The following is a 25,985-nucleotide window of genomic DNA, read 5'->3' on the forward strand; positions in this document are numbered from 1 at the left end:
GCGAGTCAGTAATACTACTATATCATTCACTATTGATGTAACGTTTCAACTGAAATCTACCCAGTCCTGAGGGCAGAGGCATGAACACATCCTGCTTGCTTGTTTGTTTCTTTCTTGATCATCCATGAAAACCCTCGAGCCTTTCCAATACCTCTTCTCTCTTTACTAAGCTCATCATCAATCATGTTATTCAGTACGGAGCCCGGTTTTCTGTAGAGCAGATAGCTAAACCAACATGGGCCTTATTCGACCACAATCCTTTCAGATTCCCTCCCAATGCCAAACATTCTCGACATCTCCCGTCTTCCCTCTAATACTCGTCTGGCTTCTCCACGAAGTTCCGCAGATTCAGCGAGCACTGAAAACAAGCTCGTACAGTTCATCCACCTCTGCTCCATGATCGCAACCGCTTCTTTCTCGTTTTGATAACCTCCCAGCCATTCCTCCGATAACTGAGAAATCTCATCAAAATTCATCGGCATCAAAAACATTGTCTCTTTCTTAGCACCTGTGGGGAATAGCTGACTGAAAGTGTTGAAGAGGAACTCGTGCGCTTTCTTCAACGTTCGAAGCTTCGCCTCTGCTAGCGAGCGCTGGGCGTCGGCGTCGCCCTTCCATCCTCGGCCACAGAAGGTTGTTGAAAAGCGGCCAAGAGTCCTGTGCCAGTGCTGTATTTCCCGAGTGGTCTTTGTAATATCCAGTTCTTTCACCAGCTTCTCAACAGCATCAAAGGCTTCGGAGTTCCAAAAATTCATGAGCTCCGCGAACTCTGACACTAAGTTGTCCACTGGCACCGATTGTCGGTTTGTCTTCCAGCCAGGGCTTGCTTCCAGTTCAAGCCTCCACTCTTGTCTTTCTCCTGAAAAGCCCGATACCTGTGTACCAGTGAGAACTGAGTGTCTGACGAAGAAGTTCCAGGCATGGGTTTCTTCGTCTTTCAGGGAAGAGGATTCGTCTTCGTTGGTATCAGACGATTGGCTTCTCAACTTGACCATACGCCTCCAGTGGTAAAGAAATTTGATTATCTCCAGCGTAAGTGGATATGAGACTTCCAAGGTACAGATTCTGTCAAAATCAGGATGGTTGCTGTAAAGATGATCCTTGCCCATCGGATAGATGATAGCCGAGGCACATGGATAAAGGAGTTCGTATGTGGCGCTATCTCCATCCCGTACATGCTTGTTAGCGAGGAAGGGCATTCTGCAGCCGGATATCTTGACCAATGAAAGGAGATCGCTCAAGCCCAGCATGCGTTCTGGTTGAACTCGGAACTTTGACATGGGCCCACTGGTGGCAAGGAAAACGGAGTTGTTGAGCATATGATAATTAGTCTCACGAAACTGGCCATCAACTGTGCCGTTTTCATCCCCAGACATGAAGCTGGCGTAATATAGAACGGCGATCTCATACCCGGCTGTGATAAGGCAGCCTGTCTCTGCATCTACAGCTTTGAAGTTTTGTGTCGGACTCGAGTTTCCTGCTGTTTCATGGTTGGTTAAGAATGGGATAGTTCTGAATTGCTGAGAGGGAGGGTTCCCCGTCAACGATGAGAGAATATGATCCCGATGCCAACGCACTTTCCAGCCAAGCTCTATCTCGCCCAATCGCTCCGATAGGTCGACTGAGTTGTAGGCAGTCTCTTGTAGGTCCCACATGGGAACCCAACTAGGGATGCCGTACTTGGAACGAAGTTTGAGGTTTGTCATAGACTCAGCAAGTTCAATGACGTTGTGCCAATTTCTTTGCTGGATGAGGTATAGGGCAGTCCCAATGTATACTTCTCGTACCATCAGCTTGTAATTTGCCTTCAGTACATCGACTTCATTGCCATCAGTCAACCCAAGTAGGCCGAATATCTTATCTCGCATATCGCTCATCTTGCAAAGAGCGGTTGCAGACAGGAGCTCCAGCATATCGCCCTTTGATTGTGCTCCAACCCAGCCGATTTTTGTCAGCCACCAAGGGACTTCAGCGTTGTGTAACTTTGCTTTAATAAACACGTCCCTAGAAATTGGCGTTGTTGAATCGCCGCAGTGAATGGTGATGGATCGGGCGAGTAGGACTTCTTGTACCACCCATAAGCGAGAAAAGAACGGTCTTCTTAAGAGTCTTCCAAGGGCCTCCTCGGCGTTGTCTTTAAACTGTCTCGAGGCCAGTTTGGAAGACCTGAGCTCATCTTTGAGAAGGGTTATTGCCCCAACCTCTCCACCTTCGACGTTATCAGGGTCTTCACCCACGTATCCGTGTACTTCCGTTGCCTGCGAGAATATGGTACCCATCATGGCAACCTGTTCAGACCTTTCACCAAGGTCAGATTGATTGATACAAACGGCATCCACCCATATCAGCAAAGACCTTGTCTTGCGGCGTAGACGGCTCAGTGCTTGATGACAATTACGCGTGATTGGCAGAGCTCTGTTACCAAGGCCGATAAAAATGCGCTGACAGAGGGAAGCATCATTGTTGTCATCTGCCCATGTATACGATAAAGCTTCATAGGCTGGCATTTGCTCCACGTCGACTACCTGAAATCGGCCTTCAAGGGCCTTTTCTCGAGGCGCCGGTAAGAGCTCCAGAAGCCGAATATGGGAGCGCTCTGTCAACTTGGGATAAATGACAGGGAGTATCTGATTTAACCGGTGAGATTTCAGTACTTGCTGCAGGTGTCAGAGCTCACCTCCCGCCCGTAAGCATCGCTCACTTCTCCCACTCGATAAGTAACTCCCGTGGCCACTTTTGGGTAATTGGCTTTGACGAGGCACAAAGCCTTTTCGATATCTTGACTGAATGATTCTTGAGAGTATTCGACACATTCTGGCCATGACAAGCGCTTTATGGACTCTTTGTGCGTGTCGTCGTAACTCGCAGGCTCTGGGATTGCACATTCGCCAATCGAGTCAGCGAAGAACCTGAGAGGACCAACTGTCCCGCAGGCTTGGCACGTCCAAAGGTCATTGTCAAATGGAATAGGGTCCATTCGACGACAATCGGGGTCATGCCATTCCATTTTGATAGCTCTCGATAATGATGTGCCGGTTTTCAAGGGTTATGATATGTTTGTTTTCAAGCGGGGTTCAGAGGTTTTATGCTGGAATGAGGCTGTGTCACAAGGCAGACAGACAGTTGGATGCCTCTATATAGGTCAAGCATTGGCTTCATCTCGCTGCGGTGTTTCGTTTCAATGGTATGCGTCATTTGCTTGAAAGTGCCTTCATTTGCGTTTTTCTTAAAGTGCTACATACTCAATTTCAAGTCATGCCAATGCAGTCCTCCACTATCCTATCCCAGTGGCCAGCAAGTCCATACTTACGTATTACAATTATGCCATCGACGTATCATCCTCCAATCCCAATACAAACATCTGTTCCCGTATAAGTCCATCACTTCTCAAAGACATGAACGGCCTTCTTGTTGTTCCGTCTGATGTTGTCCCGCTCCTCCTTTGCAATGCAAGTCTGACAAATAACAGCGTCGACATATGAAGTGAAGGCCACGCCGAAGCATCTCCCGACGTAGCAGTTGGCCTTTGGATCGCGGAACGACCCCGGAGATCTCAAACCGCAGTTCTCAATTGGGTCTAGAATGGCAGTTGTGTAGCCACATCGGCTGCACTCTTCCACATTTTCTGTCTGGGTGCACATGTTGAATTTTGCAGTAATGACTGGGTTGGTTTGATGGTGGTTTGAGAGTGTGCAGTTGCGTTGCGTGGTAGAGAGTTTTCTTCAGGGACTGGTAGATAATCGAAAGGTGTCCAGATCAAGCATGGGAGGGACTGTTGGACCCGGACCCCAGATATATAACTCCATGTCAGCTGGTTCGCAACATGATCAGTGCGAGCGGGATCGGGATTCCTGCCTAGACGAGGCAGACGCAGACACGGACGAGATTGAAAGTGAGGCGGTGTGATTTGCTCATTTTTGATTACACTGTTACACAATCAGTTTTCTCTTCTCACAAATGATACATGCAGATATTTCACCCAAGTCCGAATGTTGTTGCATCACAGGGACGTTGGACGTGACATTTGTGTCAATAATTGATAGGCTTATTGGCAAATTGACCATTGGTGCGGGTTTTATTGATCACCTTCAAGGTTGTATTGCCACGCCACATCAATATATGTCGGTTCTCGTTATCATTTCCAAACAAGGCTGATCCGTGCAAATCCTCACTGTGACATTGCACTTCTCACGCAACGTCTCACAAACTTCCCCTCTCAATTTCCATGCATGCACAACAATGCCTGCCTCCTTGATTTCGCATATTTCCAAAAACGTTGCTCTACATATATGACACTCCACAATGGAAGCAACAAACCGTTCTTGAAGATATCATGATCTGCCGATAAAGATGTCCCACGGAAGCTACGGGTGGCAAGTAAATCGCCAGGGGTATAAGCTGCAACCCTTCCGGTCTGGAACCTGGTTATCGGGCGAGGTGGCTGGCCTCGGTTAGAAGCACGAACCTCAGTGCCTGTTGCCGTAGGACTTATCTTCCTTCGAGATGCATGCTTCATGTAGCTGGCCATCATTTTCGAATGATCAAGTTGCTGCGAGGAGCTATATGAGAGGAATATGCTACCACATTGACGACTGAATAGGAAATCCTGTTTAGCGAGGATACATTCGTGCTTCACACCAAAACCGCGCCCTTGATATTCAAGGTGAGTGATTCTCAGGCCTCAATGTATCAACAGAGCAGGAATGAAGGTCTGAGAGGTACCTCGTGAGAACCTTTTTTGACATCTTATCGTGTAGGCACGACTTGACACGACGCAGAAACAACCAACAGGTTTTCTCCGGCGATTCACATGTGGAAGAGGATGGAAAGCTTATGAGCAGTTTAACCCACCGGGGTGCCCTTTTTTGTCTTCGAGAGTTCTTTTTAAAATCTCAACGGCAAATAATACACCCACTACCTAGTTCAAGTAAGTACAAAATACCTAAGATGAGGCAAATCTCTTCAAGTCGTTAACTGTGTGAGTCTGTGTCACATCATTATCTTCTGCCTCAGGCATGCAGGACTCAGTTGTATCTCCAACCCCCAAATGTTGCATGTTCTCTCACTCGCATACCATGGAGTAACCTGCCCAATGTCTAATTCTACCGCTTCCTCCGTTGCAGTTACCAAAGCCCAGCAACGTTTTGACCATCTTGCATGGACATTGAATGGAGAAGCTTGGGAGAAATCATACAAGCGGCTTTTTCTCAAATCGACCTGTCATCAGGTTGTGTCTTTTGTCGAGAATGTTTGCGATCAGACTGCATCCTTAGTCCCTTCAATCACCTTGGGCGGGCACAATGTTCTCTATCCAGTCCGCTGCGATGGAGACGGCTTCGATATTGTTGTTCGGCAACCCTGCCCCGATCTGGTACAGTTCCGGGAAGAAAAGACTCGCGATGAAGGTGCAACCATATCTTACCTTGCCCAAAACAGTGCTGTACGGGTTCCAGAACTCTTCTTTCACACTTCGTCATCACGCATCGGACCGGCTATGATCTTATTATTCATAAAAAGTGAGCGGAGCATGTCAGACGCCCTCGCGGACCCTGGCAAGGATCCGGGGGAGATACGGGTTCTGGACCCAGAGATCCATGAAGAGGATCTGAGAAGGCTTTACGGGAAGATGTGTAGGCTTCTGATCCAGCTCTTCGAGCCAACCCTACATACGATCGGGTCATTGGTCGAGGTTGGTAACAACCATTCAGTAGCTGGTCGACCAATCACCCACAATATGAACGACATGGTATGCAAGGCTTCTATTCCAAAATTAGTCCCTCCATCATCGAGCCAGGTGTATCACAGTGCCGATGAATGGTACGCCGCTTCGGCAGCTATGCACATGGCTCAGTTGCTTTTCCAGCATAACGATCTTGTTGACTCGGAGGACGACTGCCGAAACAAGTATGTGGCACGATACTTGTTTCATTTACTCGCAAAGAAGGGTCATCTGTCTGCTTTTGGGTTTCTTGAGGATAATTGGTCAGCCCAGTCCCAGTCTTTGGAATTATCGTGCTCAATGCCTTGTGGAACTGACTCTTTTCGACTGTGGTGCGACGATCTGAGGCCCCAAAATATTCTTTTAGACCATCACGACAATATTGTGGCAGCTCTTGACTGGGAGTTCGCATATTCCGCTCCTACGCAATTCAGCCTCGATCCGCCCTGGTGGCTGTTGCTGCAGCTTCCAGAGCTGTGGCCGTCTGGAATCGATGATTGGTCGCAGGTCTACGAAGCCAGACTCAGAACCTGGCTACTTGCAATGGAAGATGAGAAATGGGGAGAGGGAATCAACTTTCCGGCAAACCTATCAACTTATTTGCGTGAGAGCTGGTTGAGTGGTCGCTTCTGGCTTGACTACGCTACGAGAAAGAGTTGGGCATTCGATACAATATTCCGGAAGTACCCTGAATGAGAAGTTCTTTGGGTCGAGCGATGAGGATATACAAGAATCTCAGTTTTTGACGGCAAGGGTTCATCTTCTAGGGGAAGAGGCACAAAAGTCTATGGAAATGGTCGTGGAAAGAAAGATGAATGACGCAAAAGAGAGAGTCCTAGTAGATTGGGATCCGGCTACAGCGAAGCAACTTCTCCAAGAGGCATTGGGAGATTATTCAGGTTCGCAGTCGTAAAAGTGAAGTCCTTTCAATGCAACCATACATGTTTGATGAAGCATATCATCCTGCGGCTGTTCGCATCCCACATTGGCGTCACTACTGAAGTCGTGAGATACGTTGGAAATCACCGCTTGAGTTATCTACTATTAATCAGCAGATCCAATTGTTTAATGAAGTGGACCACTGATGGATGGCCTAGAATCCTCCGATTGCGGGTTTAATCAATTGCCAATTCGTCCAACTGATTGCGCCATACATCTGAAATGGCCTCATCACTATCAGTACTTACTGGAATACTACCATGGTAACTTCTTATCTTCTCTTATAAAACACAAGAAAACTCTGTGTCTGTTTTCAATCATTGAAGTCATCTTGGTCGTTAACTTAAACTCATTGCTCGTCTATATATGTCCACTCGCCACCATGACTGTTAAGAACACTACAAATGGCAATGGCAATGCCAATAGCAATATCAAAGCTGCTATCATCGGTGGAGGTCCAGGTGGCTTAGGTGCCGCAATTGCCCTCGCCAAGTTATCCTTCGTTGACTGGACTCTGTATGAGAAGAAGCCCGAGATCAGTGAGACAGGCGGCGGTATCAGTCTTCAACCACATACATGGAAGATGCTTGAATGGAACGGGTCATCCAAGAACATTAAGCCCAGTGACTTGTTCAGGTCTCCTGACGGTATCAGTGGACAACAGCGGTAAGTCATTTTGCAAGTGGTCAGGGGACTTCAAAGCTGACTGTATCAGCAACGGGCGAACGGGTGAGCTTATTGAGCAAAGCTATCATCCCGAAGATACACCCATTCACCGACGCAGTGGCCGTCAGAGGAGATCAAAGCTACAGGCAGCTCTTCTCAAAGAGGTCGATGAGTCAAAAATCAAGCTCTCCAAGAAGCTCGTGGGCATTGAAAAACTGTCAAGTGGCAGAGTAATCATCCGATTTGAGGATGGCTTTACGGATGAGGTTGATCTCTTGATTGCTGCAGATGGCATAAGATCGGTAAGTAAAGCAATCAGGGAATCAATATCAAAAAGCTGACACCATCCAGGTCGTCCGGTCGTTTACTTTTCCTTCGCACAAAATCAGATACAATGGCCAGTCCGCATATCGCACCATCATCAGCAAGTCTGAAGTTAATGCTCTTGGCACAATCCCCCATGCATCAACATTCTGGCAGAATCTAGGCGGTAGATACGTGTTTACGAGTCCGCTTGGAGACGACGACTTTGAAGTCACAGCACGTATCTCCCGGCCGTCAGAAGGTCAGGACCACGTCAGCTGGGGTCGACCCTTTGACTTCAGCACACTTGTCCACGAGTACGATGGATTCTGCGAGCCCGTTCGCCAAGTTGTGCAGTTAGCAGCAAAGGGGGAGACTCAAGAATTTGCTCTGTTTTCTGGGCCGCGACTAGATCGAGTAGTTGCTCTTGATTCGATAGCCCTGATCGGAGATGCTTCGCATCCCTTGTCAGGAGCATTTGGGGCGGGAGCCGGATTTGCCCTTGAGGATGTGTATACACTGTCCAAAACTCTTGAGTGGGCTTGGACTCAAGGTGGAGGTATTAAAGCTGCACTGGAGTTATACGATCGCATCAGGTCACCGCATTACCATGATCTATATAATGTCCTGGACTGGTATGCAGGCATTGGCAAGGAGATTGCGGCAGAAGGGCTATCCGTAGACGACGAAATTGAGGCAAAGGTGAGAAGAACAAAGGGCAAGAAATCGAACTGGATGTATTATTACGACATCCAGACTGTTGTTGATAATGTTCTTGATGGCTTGGATAGCAAGGAAAACTGAGCGACCGAGTAGCGGCATTCAGTTCCCCAACAAATCTTTATATACAAGCATCGCATTGCGCATTATCAATATCTTACGCGTGTAATATCTTCAAATGTTGCAAGGAACAGAAAATGTTGAGGTTCTTCTTTTCTGTGTCACAGGAACGGTCGCTGTCACGCCCGCAAGTCACAAGACCTCTGTGACCGGCTGCCCCGGACACAACAGAAAGGCGTTCAATTGCCACGATGCAAGGCTGACGGGAATCAATTACCGGGAACCCTTTAAAGGCATGGGACATTATTGTCCAAGTACAGCCGGTTTTGAATGCGGATCATCCGGTCCCGAAAAGTGTCATGCAGTTGATGGCCAGCACATCTAGTGTGGAGTCTACCACTTAAGCGGAATCGGCCGAGATGGACAGATAAAAACCGCGGGTTTAGATAGAAATCGGGAGACGATGCAAGTCAAGTAACGTGAAGATGTTGGGGTAAGAGAAACAACTTGGCATAGGATGTGAGCAAAAGAATGCGGTGAGGAAAAGGACAGGACGAGACTTGCATGAATAATGCGAGCAAGTGGACTTGGAGCTGACCATGGCATTATGCGCTTCTCTGTGCGAATATCGTGTCAAGAGAACAGCTAAAATAGTTAGATGCAAATGATCAACATATTGACGATCTTTAGCTACGGCGTTTGATACTGTAGATCTTACAGAATGGGGAAACGGACGATAGTTACTATGACATTCCGAGACGTGGCTGGTCAGAGTAGCATCTTGACAGCCAAGTACTCACCCTGTACCATTCTGTTGGAAGTGGTGATGCTGGCAGGGTCTCAGAAACACTCTTGCATGCGGCTGCTGTTGCGGATTGGATGAAACATCCATTCACGATGTTTGCTGGGTTGGTGAATGACGGTGAACAAGTGAGCGCATGATGAAGAGAATTACGCGGGTAACAGTCCAGCTCTGTCTGTCAGTCTGATGCATTCACAAGTACGTCAATGAATCCTTCTGAAGGCCAGAGTAAACCACGCCACTTCAGAGGCTCAGCAATTTATAACGTTCTGACGATAAAAAATAAAAATAAAAATAAAATAAGCAACGTGGCATGTTGGACGAGAAGCGTTTTGGGACGACCTAAGTTGGGGTTAGATGTGCTGTCGTTGCACTCTGGTGAAGAATGGTGATGACGATGATGTCGATCTTATCATGATGGTGGGTGTGATGGCGACAATTGCGTCACAGCTGTCACTGGCCTAACTAATACTGAGGATACTCCTAGAACTTTCCTTGCAGTGAAGCCATCCATTCTCACTGAGTTAACAAGAAACATTGATTGAGCTGAAACTGGAGATTAACTCAAGACAACGCACGCATAATAAGACAATGCCAATAACCAAGACATGCATGAAAGTTTCCGTGGGCTCCATCTTGTCAGTCCAGGCAGTATCCGACAGGGGAATTATGGTCTAGGCTCTAGTGAGGTACTTTGACGATACTTGGCTCGCAAACTAAGACAAAATTCGGAGTCAGAAGCCATCCGCTGAACCCGATAGGAAACCCCTGGGCAGCCTAACCAGAGGCACAGCACAGACGTGGAGGACAACGTGTACTTGGTTGTGAAGAAGCAGGCAAGTCACCAAGAGATCAGGGCAGTATCAAGTCTGGTCTTTTATACGAATATTCATGCGATTGAGGTGAAGCATCAGCTATTCACTAACTAATGTTACAGATTACGATGAACAACTAATTTCCCCCTGTTCCTATTTATAATCCCTGCTGCTGATTTTCTTCTCCTTTTCCCGCTTTCTGCCCAAGGGAATTCCACTGCCCTGGGATGGCTGAGATTTTTAGTTCGGCAGCAAGTGGGGTACCTAACAGGTACCTTGGACCCCCGTAACTCCCGTCCCGAAGTCTGGTCCCGTCCCCTTCCACCTAAAACTTGACCCTTCCCTTCCCCAACTTACCACCTCAACCACAGGTTGCCAACTCAGGGCCACTTCCCTTGGCTGCGTCGCTTTTGGTCTCTCGATATTGCTCTGCTCATCTGCTCGTCTCATTGCTATACCTCTCGTCTTTCGTCCCCTCGACTTCACCGAATCCCTCCTTCGACCTGACGGGGCTGGGCTGAGCTCAGCAGAAACGCGAGCGCGATGAATGCAATTCAGCAAAAGTGTCGGCCGAAACACCAGGTCCTCGTCCTAAAATGCTATCCGCGGACTACGAAAGGCGCTGTAGATGTGAAGCCGAATAGCAGCGAGCTTAGCTACCTTCTCTACTATGCTACGAGTCGTCGCTCCAAGATCCAGAAGATTGGCGCTTTTTTGGAGAAGAAGACAGCTAGCGACGTCTGGCGTCTACGTATTGGGTACGTCGCATGTCATTGACTTTCAAAACGTCCATGTGTCAGATCCGCCCTCTTCGAGGCTCCTCCCGCAATGCGATCTTGCGTTTGGGGGACTTGTCATGATCAGTTGGAATCCATGATTGCTAATGTGACCCTTGGCAGGAATGTTCAAGTCACCCTACAAATTCTGTCAGCCTTGATGGAAAAGCTTCACAAGGACTCGGTCCTGATTGCTCCATTCGTACTCAAAATCCTCGACACCGTCCTCCGCTCTGACGATATCACCATGATCGAGTCCTCCCTTCCCACGTTTGCGGCCTTTTGCGATTATCATGACGCCGCGTTCCTCTTGGCTGATCAGGCTTACCTCCGACAATACGAGGAAATTGTTCGATTGTACGTTCAACTTGCTTCGACAAAGCCTGCGCCAGGCAAGGAATCTCTCACCACCCCAGTTAAAGTTCGATGGAGGAATGCGGGCCTTGAAGCTATTCGTAGCATCTCTACGGCGGACGCACTATCTTCCATAACGGGCAGTCAAATGGATGTCATCATGCCTCGCATTCTCGAGAACTTGTGGTCCGAAACCCCCGACTTCCTCGAAACTCTACACCAACGGCTCGAAACGGAGGAAAAGGTCGACACCGAAAAGCAGCTTCGACGGAGAACTAGTATCGCGACAGTTGGGACTGACGGAGCAAACGACCCGAATCCTGTTGCTCTCTCCGGAACTGCCGGTGATGTCGATAAGCTTGCAGAAGAAGAGGTTGGCGTATTGGCCCTCCAATGTTTGAAGAGCATCTTTATCGTCCCTACCCGTTCTCAGATCCACGGCGCAACCGTCTCTCTCCTCAGATTTATTCAAGAAAAGGTTGCACACGGCAACGCTGTGGTGGAACTCCATGATGACCGAGAACGAGACAGCGGTTGGGCTATCAGTATATATGGCATTATCTCGCGCTGGGCTCCCGTGCAAGACAGATACACAATTCTTGTTGCCGCTCTCGAAACCCTACTACGGATTCCCGTGCAGGACTCTACACTGGACGAACAACTCGCATTGGTAACAATCATGAGCTCCCTCCTACGTTCCGACGTCAACCTCATTGGATTGAGCATGATGGATGTTCTCCTTGGTCTTATCAAGCAGATGAGGAAGCTTTTTAGGATGCGAACACCGACCAGCCAGAGCGATGATGGCAACGCCGCTGCCGTGGAGTCTGAATCAGTCGTGCGCCAGAAGACTAAGCATCTTGTGGGCAGACTTGAACTGTGTATTGGCGACCTGGCTACCCACGTTTACTACGCAGATCAGATCTCAGATATGATTTCCGCTATTATCTTACGTCTCAAACCGTCTCGATCTGCTAGCGTCAACTCTTCTCCTGGAGGCGAAAAGAACGGAAACAATGAAGCTGGACCGGGCGCCTCCACCATCGAGTTGAGCGACAGCCAGCAGCTTGACCATTATTTCTCCCTCAACACGGGCAGAGCATCTGGCCTCCGAGCTATCAAGGAGATTCTCCTGGTTGCAAACCCTCAGAAGAAGCTCACCGGCAACATGGGGTTGTCCCGCAACCCTGTGCCAATTTATGTTTGGGAGGGAACTCACTGGCTTCTGCGCGATCCAGATGGTCACGTTCGTAAGGCATATATGGACGCTCTCATTACATGGCTTGACCGAGAAACTTCGTTCGCGAATGAGATCGCTGTCGAGGAAAAGCTTCCTCGTTCCCGCTCGTCTCTCAAGATCAACAAGGAGACCCGTAGAGCCGTTTCAAACGCCTCCCATCGAGAGCGAGGATCCAAGCCAAGACACTCGCAATTTCTGGCGTTGCTACATCTGGTCATCTACGATAATGCCCTCCAGTACGTCGAGTACGAGAATGATCTTGTCATGCTCCATATCCTTCTTACAAGATTGGTCTTACAGCTGGGCGTTAATGCCGCCCGATATGGCCTACCAATGATTTACCGACTGCAAGAGGATATCCAAGAGATCGACACGCCTCTGTACAAAGTCCGGACTGCGGCCCTCTGTCATGGATACTTTTGGGCACTCACCGAGAAGTTCGACTTCAAGGACTCTGACATTGGTATAGCGATTGAGCAAGAGGTGGCGCGCCGCAGAAGAAAGGGTTTCTGGGTACAGGGCATTACCATGCCACCCCCAGAAGTTGACACGGTTGGACTTCCGGGTGAGACACGCCCACAGCCAGATTGGGACTCTGCTTCGCTCGAAAGAGAAGAACTGCTTCCGTTCGACGACAGAGAGGCGCTTGTAGAGTGCATTGTGTCGCACTACCACGACAGCCTTCAAGCACCTCCTGGCAGCCCGGGTCCTTCCCCAGGCAGGGTTCTTTCAGGGCCGATCCTTGGCTCAACTCTAACTGGGCAGGATCAGCCCGATTCGGAGCTGCCAGCTGTATTCCGCGAGCAGATGCTGGCAGACTGGACCAGAGATGCTGCGGGCGCCATGCTTGCCGCTGCTGGAAAGTCGGAATCTTTGACAGGATCCAAGACAGAAACCTCGGGCACACACCGAGGCCACCTCACGGTGAAGACGAACGGAAACGGATTCGCTAATGGGAATGGACCGACATCACCTTATGGAAGCCAGTATAATCTAATGAGACCTCACTCGTCTCATGGCCATCGCGAGAAGGATCGCGAAGGAACAATTCCCAAGCACCGTAAGAGCAGCTTACGGAGTGCTGTCTCCCCCGCCCATTCAACAGGCAACCGAGGTACCGTTGCGTCAGTGGATCAGCTAAAGCTCGTGCTATCAGGCAACCCTCCGCCTAAAACAGCCATCATCGGGGACGATGACAGCGGAGACAGCATGGTTAGCTACGATTACAGTCCTTCAGAGATGAGCTTTAACCCTGCTACGCAGAATGACCAGCCAAGTAGCCCAACAAGCACCAAGCGCCCTGGCACGGCTTCCAAGCGAGGACCTCTGAGCGCTCATCCTCCTCTTGGAGGGGCGCCAGATTTACATGACGATAACGACCAGGAGGACGAGGCAGTTCCTCCTGTGCCACCGCTGCCAGACGTAAACTTGCTCGGGGGTAAGAGGAGTCCCATCCAGTCGATTGAGACGTCGTTCCAGGATAAATCGGCACGGCGCAGTCTGACCAGCCGAGGAGGGGATGGGACTCGGCCTAAATCGGTACGATCACAGAACACGAAGACCATGGATCTGCAGGATCTCCTCCGAGGAATTGATAGTCGGCCGAGCGAGGGAAGTTTGGGTAATGTGACAAAACCTCCATACTAGGGTATATGGATATAATAGGAGTTATGGAGTGAAGGAAGGGAGGGTAATAGCGACGGTTGATTTGATTTGTAGAATAGCGATATTGGTGTAATTTGTAACAGCTCTGAGCAAAAATGAAAAATAGTATTGTCACCGCATTGTTGGTCTTGATAGTTGCTACCATGGATTGAACCATTCGGATTGATCAACAGTTTATGAGTCTAATCTAGGTGATGAGGGTGATCCTGGTGATCCTGGTGGTCCTAGCATGGAGGAATTTGCTTGATGGAGATTTTGCAAGGGTCGAGCCGGTTTCAGATCGGCAACTAAAGGTGCTAGTTTACGGTGCCTCTTCTGAGGTTAGAGGCCTCGTAAACAATGATGCTATATTCGTACGCTGAAGCCATCCAGGCCGAAGCTTGTCAGATCTTTGGTGGCGGCGAACGAGGCCTAAGTTTTGCAGAGGAGATGGCTTCTTATTCCATGATGAGATTTCTTTCGAGCCAACCCTTTACAGGCGATCATCTCTTATCTTTTCTCTCCAAGATACCACGTCCTCACATCCCCTGTCATGGGCTTGGCGCCATAGGGGCAGTGCAGGACACCATTAATTCGTCTTATTTCCCATAGAGTGGTCCCCAAAGTTAAGGAACAGGAAAGTCCCCCGCAATGGAAGGGCTCTTGAGAGACTCCTCTCTCGTCTGTACCAATCCTTGTTATAGCTCCCGTGCCCGTGAGAAGGGGGCAGTGCTTCTTATCTTAGCGTCTTCCCTTTCTCTCGCTCTTTCTCACGCCATTTTTTACTCAATCTCACTATTGTTTGTTTTCTGTTGTGCTCATTCCGTTCCTTCTAATATTCTGTGTCACGGTTCATTTACCGGTAGCAAACAGCAAATATCGCGCTCGTATCTCGGCAGACGTCGCTAACAGCAAAGCGAGAGTGGCCTGTTTATCCAATATCCTCAACTTTCAATGCGTTTTGCCGAAAAACAGGGAAAATAGAGGATACTTATTCGGGGTGTCGATTTCTGGGACGGAGCATCGGGGTCGAAACAGGGCAAATTTACACGAAACGAACACTTGGGCGGGATATTATGGATGCGCGACACGCTTGACAGACTTGTTTTTTTCGCGACGACAAACGAAAAGAGTTCATCTGTGAAGTTGGATGAGGTGTTGGTGAAACGCTGGCGGATCTGAAGGAGCTCGTTGTTGGTTTGTGCGACCGCGACATTTATTCGGCATTACGATATCATTTTCAACCTCACCTCAAGTCACCTCATCACATTACATCTCACAAAATCATAATCAAACTCAACCATGGACGCTCCAAACCCTCGACATGGAAGTCATCCATCGGACTCGATCCCGGACGCCGCATATCCCAACGACTCTCCTTATCGACCCGGCGATCACTCACCACAAACCATGGCTACTCCCGGCGCATCGCCATCCTCACCATCACCACAGTCTTACTCAACACCACCATCAACACACTTCGGCGCCAGTATCCCCACATACTCCAGTCCAACGCCATCGCCATGGTCCCCCGCTATACCCTCAAGTCCACCACCTCCATACGATCCGTCCCGTCCGCCAGCGATATACTCTCCACTCGCACCACCATCGCCAATCTCCCCACCTCCGCCTCAGTATCCGCCTTCAACGCCTTGGCCGTACCCGCAAGGCAGCAGTTCTGGCTCTAGTCTGAACGCACCGTACAAGATGGGACCTGTGGCTACGGCGAGAGCACGACGGAGGAGAAAACTGCAGATCCTCGCTTTGGCGCTTTGTGCGGTGATGATCTTCTTCGTTGCGTTGATCATGGGGATTCTGATGGGTGTTGTGAAGGTGCAGTGGAAGAACAATGACGATGATTAGGCTCGATTAGCTGGATATGCACCTGTCACTCACAGTTTACTTACTTTTCTTTTGTTAATATTTATTTATGGGATATTCGGGCTGTGGATGTAGCAATGGCATGGCGTTGGACATGGGTCTTTTCTTGATAAGAGGATTTATCTGGAAGTGAAGCGATTACCACACAAAATACAAATGGGCTCGTTTTCATCAGATCTGGGTTTTCATTGACGCGTGATGTGATGTCTTGTTCATCATGCGTTCACCTAGTTACACATTGAGTGGAAACCATCTTCCGTACAGCACATCAGCAAGTAAAGGAAAACCATCATCTCCTTCTAGAAGGCGTTCTCAAGCCACGCTTTGAGGATTCAATCCATACCCATCTACAAGCCTTTTAGGTCTCTCTTAGGGGGTTACACTATGTGTGAAGAGTGAGGAGTATAAGTTGGTGTTCAAAAGTGAGGAAGACAACCTAGCTACCCTGTATGGCACAGACTTCGAGCATAGCACATGAGTTTTGGTCTATATCAGGACGAGGCCAAGTCTTCTGAGACAGTATGAATCACAGACACATTCTAAGCCTCCTTCCATTGTCTACTACTGCATAACATTCGCTAAGGGACGTTACAGAGGCGTCAGCTTTTAGCCTTCCATCGTTAACACCAAGAAAGAATGCCCAGGCTCCAGGCCTCACACCCACCCAATTGCACATTCCTGGGGGAAATGACCCAGCCAAGAGCATTGTGGCGAGCTGATAGACGAGATGAATCAATAAAATTACACCAGGATGAGTCCAGATAGCCTTTTGCGGCGTTTGGTCGATTACTGATGTTGGCACATGATGAGTGTTGGTGAGCCATTTACTGGCTGGGAATCATTCCGCCGCCAGAAGCGGGAGTGAGAACGGGAGCCAGATCCAAGATTACAACGGGGGAAGAGGGAAAATGACCCGATTTGAGCAAAACTTTAAATGATCGGCAATTATAGATTACCCCGGCTATGGCCTCTTGTTGGTTGTTCAGTTTTAATTGACTTTGCCTTTGTCACTGGATCAGGCTCAGCCTTAACAAGCCCACCGTTGGATCCGGACTAGATCTTGATAGAAGGGTTACAATTCTGGTCGAGCGCCAGAAAAGTCTATCATCCCGCCCTCTACCGCGGTGTTGAGTTCAGTTGGCCGACGTACGTCCTAGATCCAGACCTGACATCTCCTTGAACACGGCTCCGTTAGGCGAAGTTGAAGTTGTCTCTTTTCGCTTCAACTCAAGAGCGTATGCAAATGGAGACAAGAGGAGCAAACAATGCATCGCATAGGAATGAGACATCAGTTTCATCTAAACCTTTCTTTTCTCATACATACACCGAGTCTCAGAGGATCTCACCCTGCGCTGCGCCATGAACTGATATTTGACGTGTTGTTGCGTAAAAGCTAAACAGGGCTGAAAAGGTCCCAGAGTGGCTTGTTTGTAACGTCACTCGATTTGATCCTAGATCCGCAGGGCCTAGATGGGGCTGTTTGATACCACTTACAGCCCCTATCGATGATGGCAATGAATATCCCAAGGGGGAGAGAGGGAACAATGATTCACATCTCAGCCTGATATGTACCTTGTTGAAACATGAGCAAATACGACCATGTCGAGTGACTGTATGCAAAGACACCTTGGACGTTGCTATGCAGGTTCAACGTGCAGAACAGCTCATCATGGATGCCGTAGCCGGTGCAGGTACAGAGCGTTTCTTTCAAGGATGTTCCCGGCTCGACTACCGATCTACTCCGTAATCTTGGGTATGGATGCCTCAGATCTGTTTATTTGAATCTGACCGTGCATCCGGGCATCGACACAGATGCAAGTGGTGAAGAGTTTTCACATCAACGCAAGGGCAGGAAAAAGCATCCCGGCGAGGATGCATAGACCAGTGGAGCAAACGGACGGGTACCGTTAATAGTACTTGTTGACTCATTAGCTTTTATTTTTACGCCTTCGAATAGGCTATCTCCTTTGTTCCGACCCAAGCCTGGACTCGGGAATCACTTTGTACCTTTGTGATCTGTAGGATGATCTGGAATGATGTGCATGTAGGGGAGGACGAGGCGACACACTCGTAAATGCACTCTTTACTGCCGTGACGTGGTGGAGATGTAATGGTGGATAAGTTACAAGATGCCTTGGGTACTTGCAGTGCAGAGGACAGAGGATCAAACCCAGATATACTCGTAAATGCGGCCATTCATGTTGATCGACTTCACCTACTAAAGCAAACTAAAATAATGCTTCCATGACGTCGGGTCCAAGTGTGCTGAAAATGGCAGGATCAGTGCATATGGAGACAGACGACATGGAAATGGCAGTGGGAATAGAGAGTTGTTCCGAGCAAGGCACGTGGCAGTACTGACAGCGGCCTGCAGCCTGCCAAACAGTCAGGCCTCAGCCTAAATTTAGCGGCTGGTCGACTTGAATTTACCCTGAACACTCAGTAAAACAATGTGCCCACTTGTATCATCATCATCTGCATCCTGCATTGCAGCTCGTCGCACGCAAGTCATGATTTGCATCGCCCAGAACCACTTCTGATGGTGACATCAGTGCGTGCCATCTCCCAATCCTCTTCTTGGTCCCGGCAGTCAATAAGGTAAGCCAAGCCAAGCCAAGCCAAGCCACCCCAGGCAAGGATCACACTCAACACCGGGCCCAGCAGCAAGCCTCTCCCGTTGGCCTAGCTCACAGCAATTAGCGAATCCTCACTCGAGAAGACTCTGACGTTGGTGATGTGGCTTTGTCCCGTATCTCAACCTCAGCATCTCCAGACTGGATCACTTTCTCAAGCGGCCGCTCGTCGATTCAACTCTTGGTCGACCCGGTTCCAAGGTTCACTCGGTTGTTAGAAGCGGGTATTTTGCATAGCGCGTTGCCAATGACCCTTCAGCCTCCCCTCCCGCGGCGAAACATGTTGCTCCCCCGTCCCCTGTGGCCGAGGCCTAAGACGTCTCCGATCCACGCCCCAAGCTGTCTGCTGTCATCTTCCCAAGGACCCACCTCAACTCCGCCGCAGCTGCAATCCAAGGCTGCCAACCGCCCAAATCGTCCGCCATGTCGTCTTCCGCTACCTTTAGCCCTCCGCTAGCTCCAACTGTAGGGGACCAATGGACGACTATCTTTAACCACGGCATTGGGAGCCCTCCCGAGCTACTGGAGTCAAGCTTGAGAAAAAGATACCGACAGAAACCAAAAATAAATCTGGCCTCATCACAACTGGGGTTGGTGGCATCTTCGTCCAAGGTGTTCCGCTTGAGCTCTCAGTCTCTTCTCTCCTCACCCCTGTGTCGTGCACCCTCAGTCTGTAATGTAAGAGATGTTGACGTCGTCGCTGCACTGACATCAACGCTGTTAATCATTGGATCCGAGACATTCAGGAACGTTGCGAAACTGGTACAGCAAGTGGACCACTAAACGATACCCTTGCACCAACATTAACCGGGACCTGACGCTCCATCCGCGTGTCCCCTACCCCTTCTATCCGTAGCCCATCAATGGCAGTTGAGCACTGCCTGGTTCAAGCTCAACTCGGGTTATTTGGCTATTGACCTTGAACAATGCAGTGTTTCCAGGGACCAGGAGGCTTTGCGAAAGTCGCCTGGAATCAGCTAACTCACTCATGAGCCAACCATATTCTCTATCCGGCTCTCTCAAACAAGCCCCTCCATACCGGACCCCAGCTAGAGATCCTCAACTCGGCTTGTGTTGGCCGAATCTTTTCGTTCTATTCTTCTCCTGCCCGTGTTCCTGATTGCCATCGATTGACAGCTGCGAACCCTGGAAGATAACTGGCTGCCGAGAGCCACTCTGGTAATGATCTTGCGGCGCTGAATTGCCCCGGGGATTTCGCCTCATGCCCCATATCGTACTCAGTCTATCTGAATTTCGCCAGTTGTCTCGTGGTTCTCATTCTGTCCAGTCGCTTTCATATATCTTGTTGCCCTTCACAAGCTTATCCCTGTACCCGGCTGCTATAGTCTGCCGATGATACATTGCTCCATCAACCTTCTTTTTCACTGACTCCCTATTACTACTTTACTCTGACTCTCATTGATGGATCAGGCCCCTCCACCTTGACATCTTTCTTATAAAGACCCCTGGCCAAGTTTTGCTTTTGACTTTCCCCCTCCGAATTCTCATTGTTATTACGGATACCTGTTCCTACGCTCTCTTTTCTCATTTTGCAGGTCTTAGCCACGTTGTCTCCCTGTCATCCTCGAGTTATAAGTTGCCTCGTTGGCGCCCTGTCTTGATTGCGACTGTCGAGAAGCTGCCTTCTAAACGGGTCTATCAGACAGCGGCGGGTATAATACATCTCTTAACCCCCGACATACAAACACGCAGACAAACACATACACAGCAACAATCCTCCTTACATCACTCTCATTCTCGAATTAGGTGCTACGTACCTCTGGACCACCCAGTCATATTAGATTCGTCCCAAGCTCTAGTCCAGCCGAGTCCAGCCCGATCCAGCCTGGTCCCGGGCCTTGAAGATCTTGCTTTCGGTTCAAGCCAGTTCTAGAACGCCAAAACTTGACAACCATCACATTTAAGCACTATCCTCTTTTTTAGCATTCGAATTCTTGGGGCGGTGCTTGGCCTTAATTCAGCCAGAAACAAAATCACCGTCTTTCCCCGGCCATTCTCATCTCCCTTGCACTCTGAGAATCTAAGTACCAACCCAAGCCCGAAAAAAGAGGCGCCGTTCGTCTTGCGTACGTACCCTTCCCTTCGTCTTCAGTGGCCGCCCTCCGCTTCCCCAAGGAAAAATCTCGAGCTAGCCGCCACGGGCGCTTCCCAGACTCCTGGTCCTGGGACCAAACGAGGAAACTCAATTTCAGGCATCACAAATCCTGGACATTTTTATTTGGTTCTAGTGTCATCCATCTGGCTGGCTCTATCTCCCCTCTTGGTCTCATTTATTCCCTCCTCCCCAAGCTCGTTTTCACACCATTCTTTTTGAGCTTGACTCAACATCTCGGTTCTGCCCGTGTCGTGTCTCCTCCCGGCGTGCGCGTGCTGGTTTCTTTCAACGTCGCAACATACGATTGGGTGCTCAGCTATCAAACCTCAAGGCTGTGAGGCTCCAGAAACATACATAACCGCAACCGGCCACGATCAGTCTCGCCTTTTTTTTTGTGTCCCATTCCTCACCAACAGTTCCCCGATCTATCTGTACCTGTTTGTCGCCAATTTGTCGACTCTCAGACTTATTAGTGTCTGTTTTTTTCTTCTTCCTTCTTTCTCGCTCGGACTGTGCATTGAAGACGTTCAGTTTCACTATTATTATCAGCAACCCCAATCCTTCTTATCGCTTGATTGATATACAGTTTTTGAGGGGCATACGTTGCTTGTCACTCGCCTTACTTAGGCATACGCTCGCTCATCACGAAATCCTCTGGTTTTATTTTTATCACCATCATGCCACGACATTATCACTACCAACCCAGGTTTGGCTCATTCACCCCTGACGCTTCGTTGTACTTGATGCTAATTCATTACTCAGTCGCGAACTCCATGTGGTAGTCCTGGGAGCAGGTTCGTCCATACCCAATACCGCACCACGCCACCCTTTCGCTTTGACTCTCCCTTTCTTACGTGTGCGCTTGTCTGACTCGTTTATCATTTGGCAGGCGGCGTGGGCAAAAGTTGTTTAACTGGTGAGTTGTCATTCTCCCTTCGCCTTCGCCTTCGCCTTCCCCTCGTCCCATGTTCTTCATGTTGCTGCGCCTGCGTCCCACCGTTGCATCCGCAATCCTACTACGCTTCCCTGTCTTCCCCTTTGCAGCACAAGGCTCATGCGAGAACAGCCCAGTTCGTCCACAATGAGTGGATCGAGAGCTATGATCCCACCATAGAAGATTCTTATCGCACGCAGCTTCAGGTTGATGTGAGTATTGCGCATGGCAACAATGCCACTACCTGACCCCTTCTGACTGACTCGCTCGTCTCAGGGACGTCAAGTTATTCTCGAAATGTGAGTTTTTACACCTTGATTGTCTCACCACTCAATCCGTGTTTGGAGAAGAGCTGTCACTGACTCGGCCTCTAGCCTCGATACTGCGGGGACCGAGCAATTCGGTAGGTCCTCCTCTATGTCTCAACAACTTTCGCACGACCCTCGTACTGATGTTGGTACAGTCGCCATGAGGGATCTGTACATGAAAACCGGCCAAGGTTTTCTTCTTGTATTCAGTATCACATCGTCTTCCTCCCTAAGCGAACTAGCAGGTTTGCGCGAAGAAATTATCCGGATAAAAGACGATGAAAATGTACCTCTTGTTATTGTCGGTAACAAAGCCGATTTGGAGGAGAATCGCGCTGTGCCCCGAGCCAAGGGCTTCTCCATCTCACAACGATGGGGCGCACCCTACTATGAGGCTAGCGCGAGGACAAGGAGTAAGTTTGCCCGTCCACTCATGGCTTCTTTCGCCGCATTCGGACTAACAATATGCAGCCAACGTTGATGAGGTCTTTATCGATCTCTGCAGGCAAATGTTGCGTAAAGAGGACGAACAACACGCGAATGACGGACCCAATGACGACTACAAGTATGATCACGGCCGAAGTTCTCATAGGCGTCAACGACGTCGCCGAAAGAAGGATTCACCGCGATGTGTGATCCTGTGAACTCAATGAACCGCTTTCAGAACATTGGCCACTGGATGGCATCTAAACACTGGAACACTTTCACTTCTCTCAATTTTCTAGGCCTCGGCATTTTCCCCTCAATTCTCTTACATTTTACAGCACGTTTTACGCGGATCACGGCCATTTAAAATAAATCTATCAATGATATCTGGTGTTTTCCGAAGGACCATATGGACGACCTCGCGGTCTCATGAGGCGAAACGAGACCGACGCGTATAGACGACATAACGCATCACACCGAATCGAATAGAATCGAATCGAATCGAATCGCATCGCATGGCATCGCATGCTTGAGCTAAGCGACTGGTGTTTTGGGATCGACAACTTCCCATATTGTATTCCACATTACGGCGTTGGTGGCGTTGGATATCGGACCTGGGATATAGGTTCTACACATGTTTATTGCTTTCAGGGTTTTATGCGGGTATTTTGTTCTACTTCTTGAACTACGGTGAGATGGATAAGAAACTGTTGTGGTATGATCAAGTAGGACAACCTTTGCATTGATACGAAATGCTCCAAGCGACGAGAATGAAGCAACATAGGCTATGCAAATGCAGGCATTTACCAGCTTCTATTCCGATATGACAAGGGTGACTTTTAGTTTCTGCCCAAAATATTACACTCCCTGGGGCTCACTCGCATCTCGGAACTTCTCTTGAATCTGTGTGGCAACACCACGTGAACTATCCTCCGAGTCTTCGAGTATCGCTGACCAAGCTTGACTTTACATTGCAGCCGCCGTGAAGTCTGGCCACGAATTTATCGTGAAATGTCACACGACATTCATCCGTCATCCCATGTGTCACCATCCTCTAAAAATCACTGCATGAAGCTGCGACAAGCCGCGTGTTCAGATCACCCCAACTTATCCAACAACCATTTGTGCATTGATGCCACAACTCATCACATATACGAGATCTTATCTTATAGTCACAATGACTCATTCAATACTTTATTTGTGTACATGCCTATGGTCCTGTTATCCATTATGATACGTCTCATGCTATCCTCATGACTTGGTAATAGTCTGCGTACATGATCTCGTGCGTAACCAACCCTTGGCTATGACGTGTCTCCAAAGACCGATCACAATCCAACTGCTCAAATACTCATGAAACCGACACCGAAAGCGACCGCACTGGGTCCTTGACGATCCTCGGCTGCCGCTCACTTGCGTCGCAGCATGCCCCAAATGTCAGTGAAGATACCAAACCACCCCTTGACTCTTTCAGCGGCGTTCAGAAGTAAGATGAAGCGTTTCACAAACGCATCAACGTTGTCATAGTCATCAGCGTAGCACTCCCATACAGCACGCCCTTGACCGTTGTTCTCAGAGTCCTGGACGGCCATGAGAGCATCCACATCCTCCACACCCTCCACACCAGCGGACTTGAGCTTGGGACCGACACAGAGTGCACGGCCCGCAATCTCTTCGTCCGAAATGAGGCGAGTGGCAGCATCAATGACATCCTCAATCAGTGCCCCGCCTGCTGTGCCTGAGAGGAAGGCTGCTTCGATGGGGAGCTTGAGCATGTTGGACTTGGAGACATAGTAGGGAGTGATCATGTTGACACGAACGCCACTCCGGAAAGACGTAGCACGAAGAGTGCGGAAGAGACCAAGAATAGCATGCTTGCTCATCGTGTACATGGTTTGAGTTGGGAAAGGGCACAGAGACGCAAGCGAACCGACAAGAAGCAGGCAACGATCTCGCGGGGAAGATCCATTCTGTGGGAGCCAGTACATGGCAAGGTGAGTGGTATAGGCAGCACCAGTGATGTTGACATCAAACTGAGCCGTGTTGGGCTTTGGAAGACGTCCATTCTTGAGAACAGGCTCTTCAAACTGAATGGAGACGTCGGGAAGGATGATGCCGGCGTTGGGGACGACAATATCGATGCCTCCATGAGGGCTGACGTGAACAGCCGTCTCAAAGAGACTGACCTGTGATTCCCAGTCAGTGACGTCGCAATGCTGAAAAGCAAAAGCTGAGTCCGGATACTGAGTTGCAAGTTCAGCTACGAGCTCTTCGCCCGCTGCGTCAGCGACATCGCCGATGATGATATTTGCCCCATGCGATGCCCATTCGCGAACCATGTGAGAGCCAAGACCGTTAGCACCGCCGGTGATGACAATAGTCTTGCCCTTCAAAGTTGTGGCATCGTAGGGCTTGGACACATCGACGGGCGGTGACTGGCGGATGAGGCCCTTGATATCGTTGGTGGGCTCCATAGCTGACTGTTGTATGTACTAGGACAGGTGAGATCTTTGGTATGAAAAGAGTAGAAATGATCTCGGCAAACGGGGTAGTGTATTGACTCTCCAAGAACAGAGTGATGGACGAAACGAACACGGTATGATAGTGATTGCGATTGTTGGAAAATGATTTGCTGACCTGTTAACCCAAACAAATTAGCCCCAGCTTCAGCTTCAGCTTCAACGAACCTAGTCAGCTATCAAGCCAAAAGCCGTTGGACCAAAAATATCTCCCGTGTGGAGTCTGAGCCCTGTTTTGCAGGGTCCAGTCCAATCTCACCTTTTTGATCTGCCTATCGTATCGTGTTGTTTCCTTGGAGGCCCGATGAATTAGCTTTAGCGGGTCGTCTCAAGCTTGGTAGATATTGGATATCCACTCCAGAAGTTGTTGACGATGCCAACGCTTTGGGATCCGAAGACCGAGATGAAGATGAAGAGGAGAAGATGAAGAGAGGAGAAGAATGCGGCACATGAGTTTCCAGTTGCTTGGTATAAATAAGGCCCCCATTTACAATGAATCCTTGCTTCTTGCATTCACTGTTAAAATGTAACGCAGTTCTACTGACGAGTCCAGTGACAGTGATGGGAACATCAATGCCCAAACAATTCTGGGCTCGCAGAACATAAATCCGATGAGCTTCTCCAATACTCACCGAGGAAGTGATAAAGGGTTCTGATGCACTTCGCCATGTTCCCTTTCACCTCTTGTATGCCCATGGCTGTTCGAAGCTTAGCAGTCCCAGCTAGGCTCGTGTCTATTTTCGGACACCACAGCAGACAAGAGTTTCCACACCCATATCTCAACAGAGGCTACATTGCGGGGAGCCACGACCGAAGATTGACATTCACTAGAGCCCAGTAGCCTTGGTATGCGAAGGGTTGTGGTATAGACAAGATTTCGCTACGGACTTTTCCCCTGTAATTCGGAGGCCCAGCACAATGAAGTGCTGTGCTGGGCCTCCGGTGCCGAACTGCGCTGTTTGAGAAAGACTCGCTGAACAATCTGTTTTCGAGACAGCTGCAGGCCCCAAGATGGCAACGGTATCTCCATGTTGAGGCTGTGTAGTTCGGAATTTGGTGAAAGATTTTGTGAACTTTGACGTGCTGATAGTCAACTGCCCTTTCTCAGGCCATTTATCCATTGAAACACC

General features: G+C 49.2%; 9 protein-coding genes across 9 annotated transcripts; 5 read left to right on the forward strand and 4 right to left on the reverse strand.

The window, feature by feature from the left end:
- Nucleotides 1–30: 30 nt before the first annotated feature.
- FOBCDRAFT_184885 (heterokaryon incompatibility protein-domain-containing protein) lies at nt 31–3,108 on the reverse strand. The gene is made up of 2 exons (XM_031186897.3): nt 2,678–3,108; nt 31–2,627 (listed from the first exon to the last, which is right to left on the reverse strand). Exons 1-2 carry the CDS (start codon nt 3,005–3,007, stop codon nt 243–245), a joined length of 2,715 nt encoding a protein of 904 aa, XP_031038032.3. The 5' UTR covers nt 3,008–3,108; the 3' UTR covers nt 31–242.
- A 90-nt stretch (nt 3,109–3,198) lies between these two features.
- FOBCDRAFT_225553 (uncharacterized protein) lies at nt 3,199–4,067 on the reverse strand. The gene is made up of 2 exons (XM_059609691.1): nt 3,980–4,067; nt 3,199–3,926 (listed from the first exon to the last, which is right to left on the reverse strand). Exon 2 carries the CDS (start codon nt 3,639–3,641, stop codon nt 3,381–3,383), a length of 261 nt encoding a protein of 86 aa, XP_059467354.1. The 5' UTR covers nt 3,642–3,926; nt 3,980–4,067; the 3' UTR covers nt 3,199–3,380.
- Nucleotides 4,068–4,914: 847 nt separating this feature from the next.
- Nucleotides 4,915–6,659, forward strand: FOBCDRAFT_320476 (phosphotransferase). The gene is made up of 2 exons (XM_031186893.3): nt 4,915–4,927; nt 4,984–6,659. The coding sequence occupies exon 2, from the start codon at nt 5,048–5,050 to the stop codon at nt 6,413–6,415; it is 1,368 nt and encodes a 455-aa protein (XP_031038028.3). The 5' UTR covers nt 4,915–4,927; nt 4,984–5,047; the 3' UTR covers nt 6,416–6,659.
- Nucleotides 6,660–6,981: 322 nt separating this feature from the next.
- Nucleotides 6,982–8,431, forward strand: FOBCDRAFT_261807 (uncharacterized protein; the record flags this gene model as incomplete). The annotated part of the gene is made up of 3 exons (XM_031186890.3): nt 6,982–7,324; nt 7,374–7,626; nt 7,676–8,431. The coding sequence occupies exons 1-3, from the start codon at nt 7,041–7,043 to the stop codon at nt 8,429–8,431; spliced, it is 1,293 nt and encodes a 430-aa protein (XP_031038025.2). The 5' UTR covers nt 6,982–7,040.
- Nucleotides 8,432–8,571: 140 nt separating this feature from the next.
- FOBCDRAFT_225557 (uncharacterized protein) lies at nt 8,572–9,054 on the reverse strand. Its single transcript, XM_059609692.1, has one exon. It carries the CDS (start codon nt 9,011–9,013, stop codon nt 8,801–8,803), a length of 213 nt encoding a protein of 70 aa, XP_059467355.1. The 5' UTR covers nt 9,014–9,054; the 3' UTR covers nt 8,572–8,800.
- Nucleotides 9,055–10,327: 1,273 nt separating this feature from the next.
- FOBCDRAFT_184889 (uncharacterized protein) lies at nt 10,328–14,178 on the forward strand. The gene is made up of 2 exons (XM_031186887.3): nt 10,328–10,782; nt 10,924–14,178. Exons 1-2 carry the CDS (start codon nt 10,568–10,570, stop codon nt 14,039–14,041), a joined length of 3,333 nt encoding a protein of 1,110 aa, XP_031038022.2. The 5' UTR covers nt 10,328–10,567; the 3' UTR covers nt 14,042–14,178.
- A 966-nt stretch (nt 14,179–15,144) lies between these two features.
- FOBCDRAFT_40635 (uncharacterized protein) lies at nt 15,145–15,932 on the forward strand. The gene has a single exon (XM_054705018.2). It carries the CDS (start codon nt 15,341–15,343, stop codon nt 15,899–15,901), a length of 561 nt encoding a protein of 186 aa, XP_054560993.1. The 5' UTR covers nt 15,145–15,340; the 3' UTR covers nt 15,902–15,932.
- A 5,413-nt stretch (nt 15,933–21,345) lies between these two features.
- On the forward strand, nt 21,346–22,554 carry FOBCDRAFT_240930 (P-loop containing nucleoside triphosphate hydrolase protein; the record flags this gene model as incomplete). The annotated part of the gene is made up of 7 exons (XM_059610335.1): nt 21,346–21,374; nt 21,431–21,462; nt 21,558–21,814; nt 21,879–21,901; nt 21,977–22,005; nt 22,066–22,323; nt 22,382–22,554. 7 exons carry the CDS (start codon nt 21,346–21,348, stop codon nt 22,552–22,554), a joined length of 801 nt encoding a protein of 266 aa, XP_059465124.1.
- A 1,153-nt stretch (nt 22,555–23,707) lies between these two features.
- On the reverse strand, nt 23,708–24,967 carry FOBCDRAFT_40666 (uncharacterized protein). Its single transcript, XM_031186869.3, has one exon. The coding sequence runs from the start codon at nt 24,808–24,810 to the stop codon at nt 23,746–23,748; it is 1,065 nt and encodes a 354-aa protein (XP_031038004.2). The 5' UTR covers nt 24,811–24,967; the 3' UTR covers nt 23,708–23,745.
- Between the last annotated feature and the right edge of the window lie 1,018 nt (nt 24,968–25,985).

This window comes from Fusarium oxysporum, chromosome VI (genome assembly GCF_013085055.1).
Source record: "Fusarium oxysporum Fo47 chromosome VI, complete sequence".
NCBI lineage: Eukaryota > Fungi > Ascomycota > Sordariomycetes > Hypocreales > Nectriaceae > Fusarium > Fusarium oxysporum.

Coding starts and splice junctions, on each gene's coding strand:
- FOBCDRAFT_184885 (XM_031186897.3), bottom strand. CDS start 3,007: ATGGAATGGCATGACCCCGATTGTCGTCGAATGGACCCTATTCCATTT. Junction 2,628..2,677: donor GCGATGCTTACGGGCGGGAG/GTGAGCTCTGAC, acceptor CGGTTAAATCAG/ATACTCCCTGTCATTTATCC.
- FOBCDRAFT_225553 (XM_059609691.1), bottom strand. CDS start 3,641: ATGTGCACCCAGACAGAAAATGTGGAAGAGTGCAGCCGATGTGGCTAC.
- FOBCDRAFT_320476 (XM_031186893.3), top strand. CDS start 5,048: ATGTTGCATGTTCTCTCACTCGCATACCATGGAGTAACCTGCCCAATG.
- FOBCDRAFT_225557 (XM_059609692.1), bottom strand. CDS start 9,013: ATGCCATGGTCAGCTCCAAGTCCACTTGCTCGCATTATTCATGCAAGT.
- FOBCDRAFT_184889 (XM_031186887.3), top strand. CDS start 10,568: ATGAATGCAATTCAGCAAAAGTGTCGGCCGAAACACCAGGTCCTCGTC. Junction 10,783..10,923: donor GTCTGGCGTCTACGTATTGG/GTACGTCGCATG, acceptor GACCCTTGGCAG/GAATGTTCAAGTCACCCTAC.
- FOBCDRAFT_40635 (XM_054705018.2), top strand. CDS start 15,341: ATGGACGCTCCAAACCCTCGACATGGAAGTCATCCATCGGACTCGATC.
- FOBCDRAFT_40666 (XM_031186869.3), bottom strand. CDS start 24,810: ATGGAGCCCACCAACGATATCAAGGGCCTCATCCGCCAGTCACCGCCC.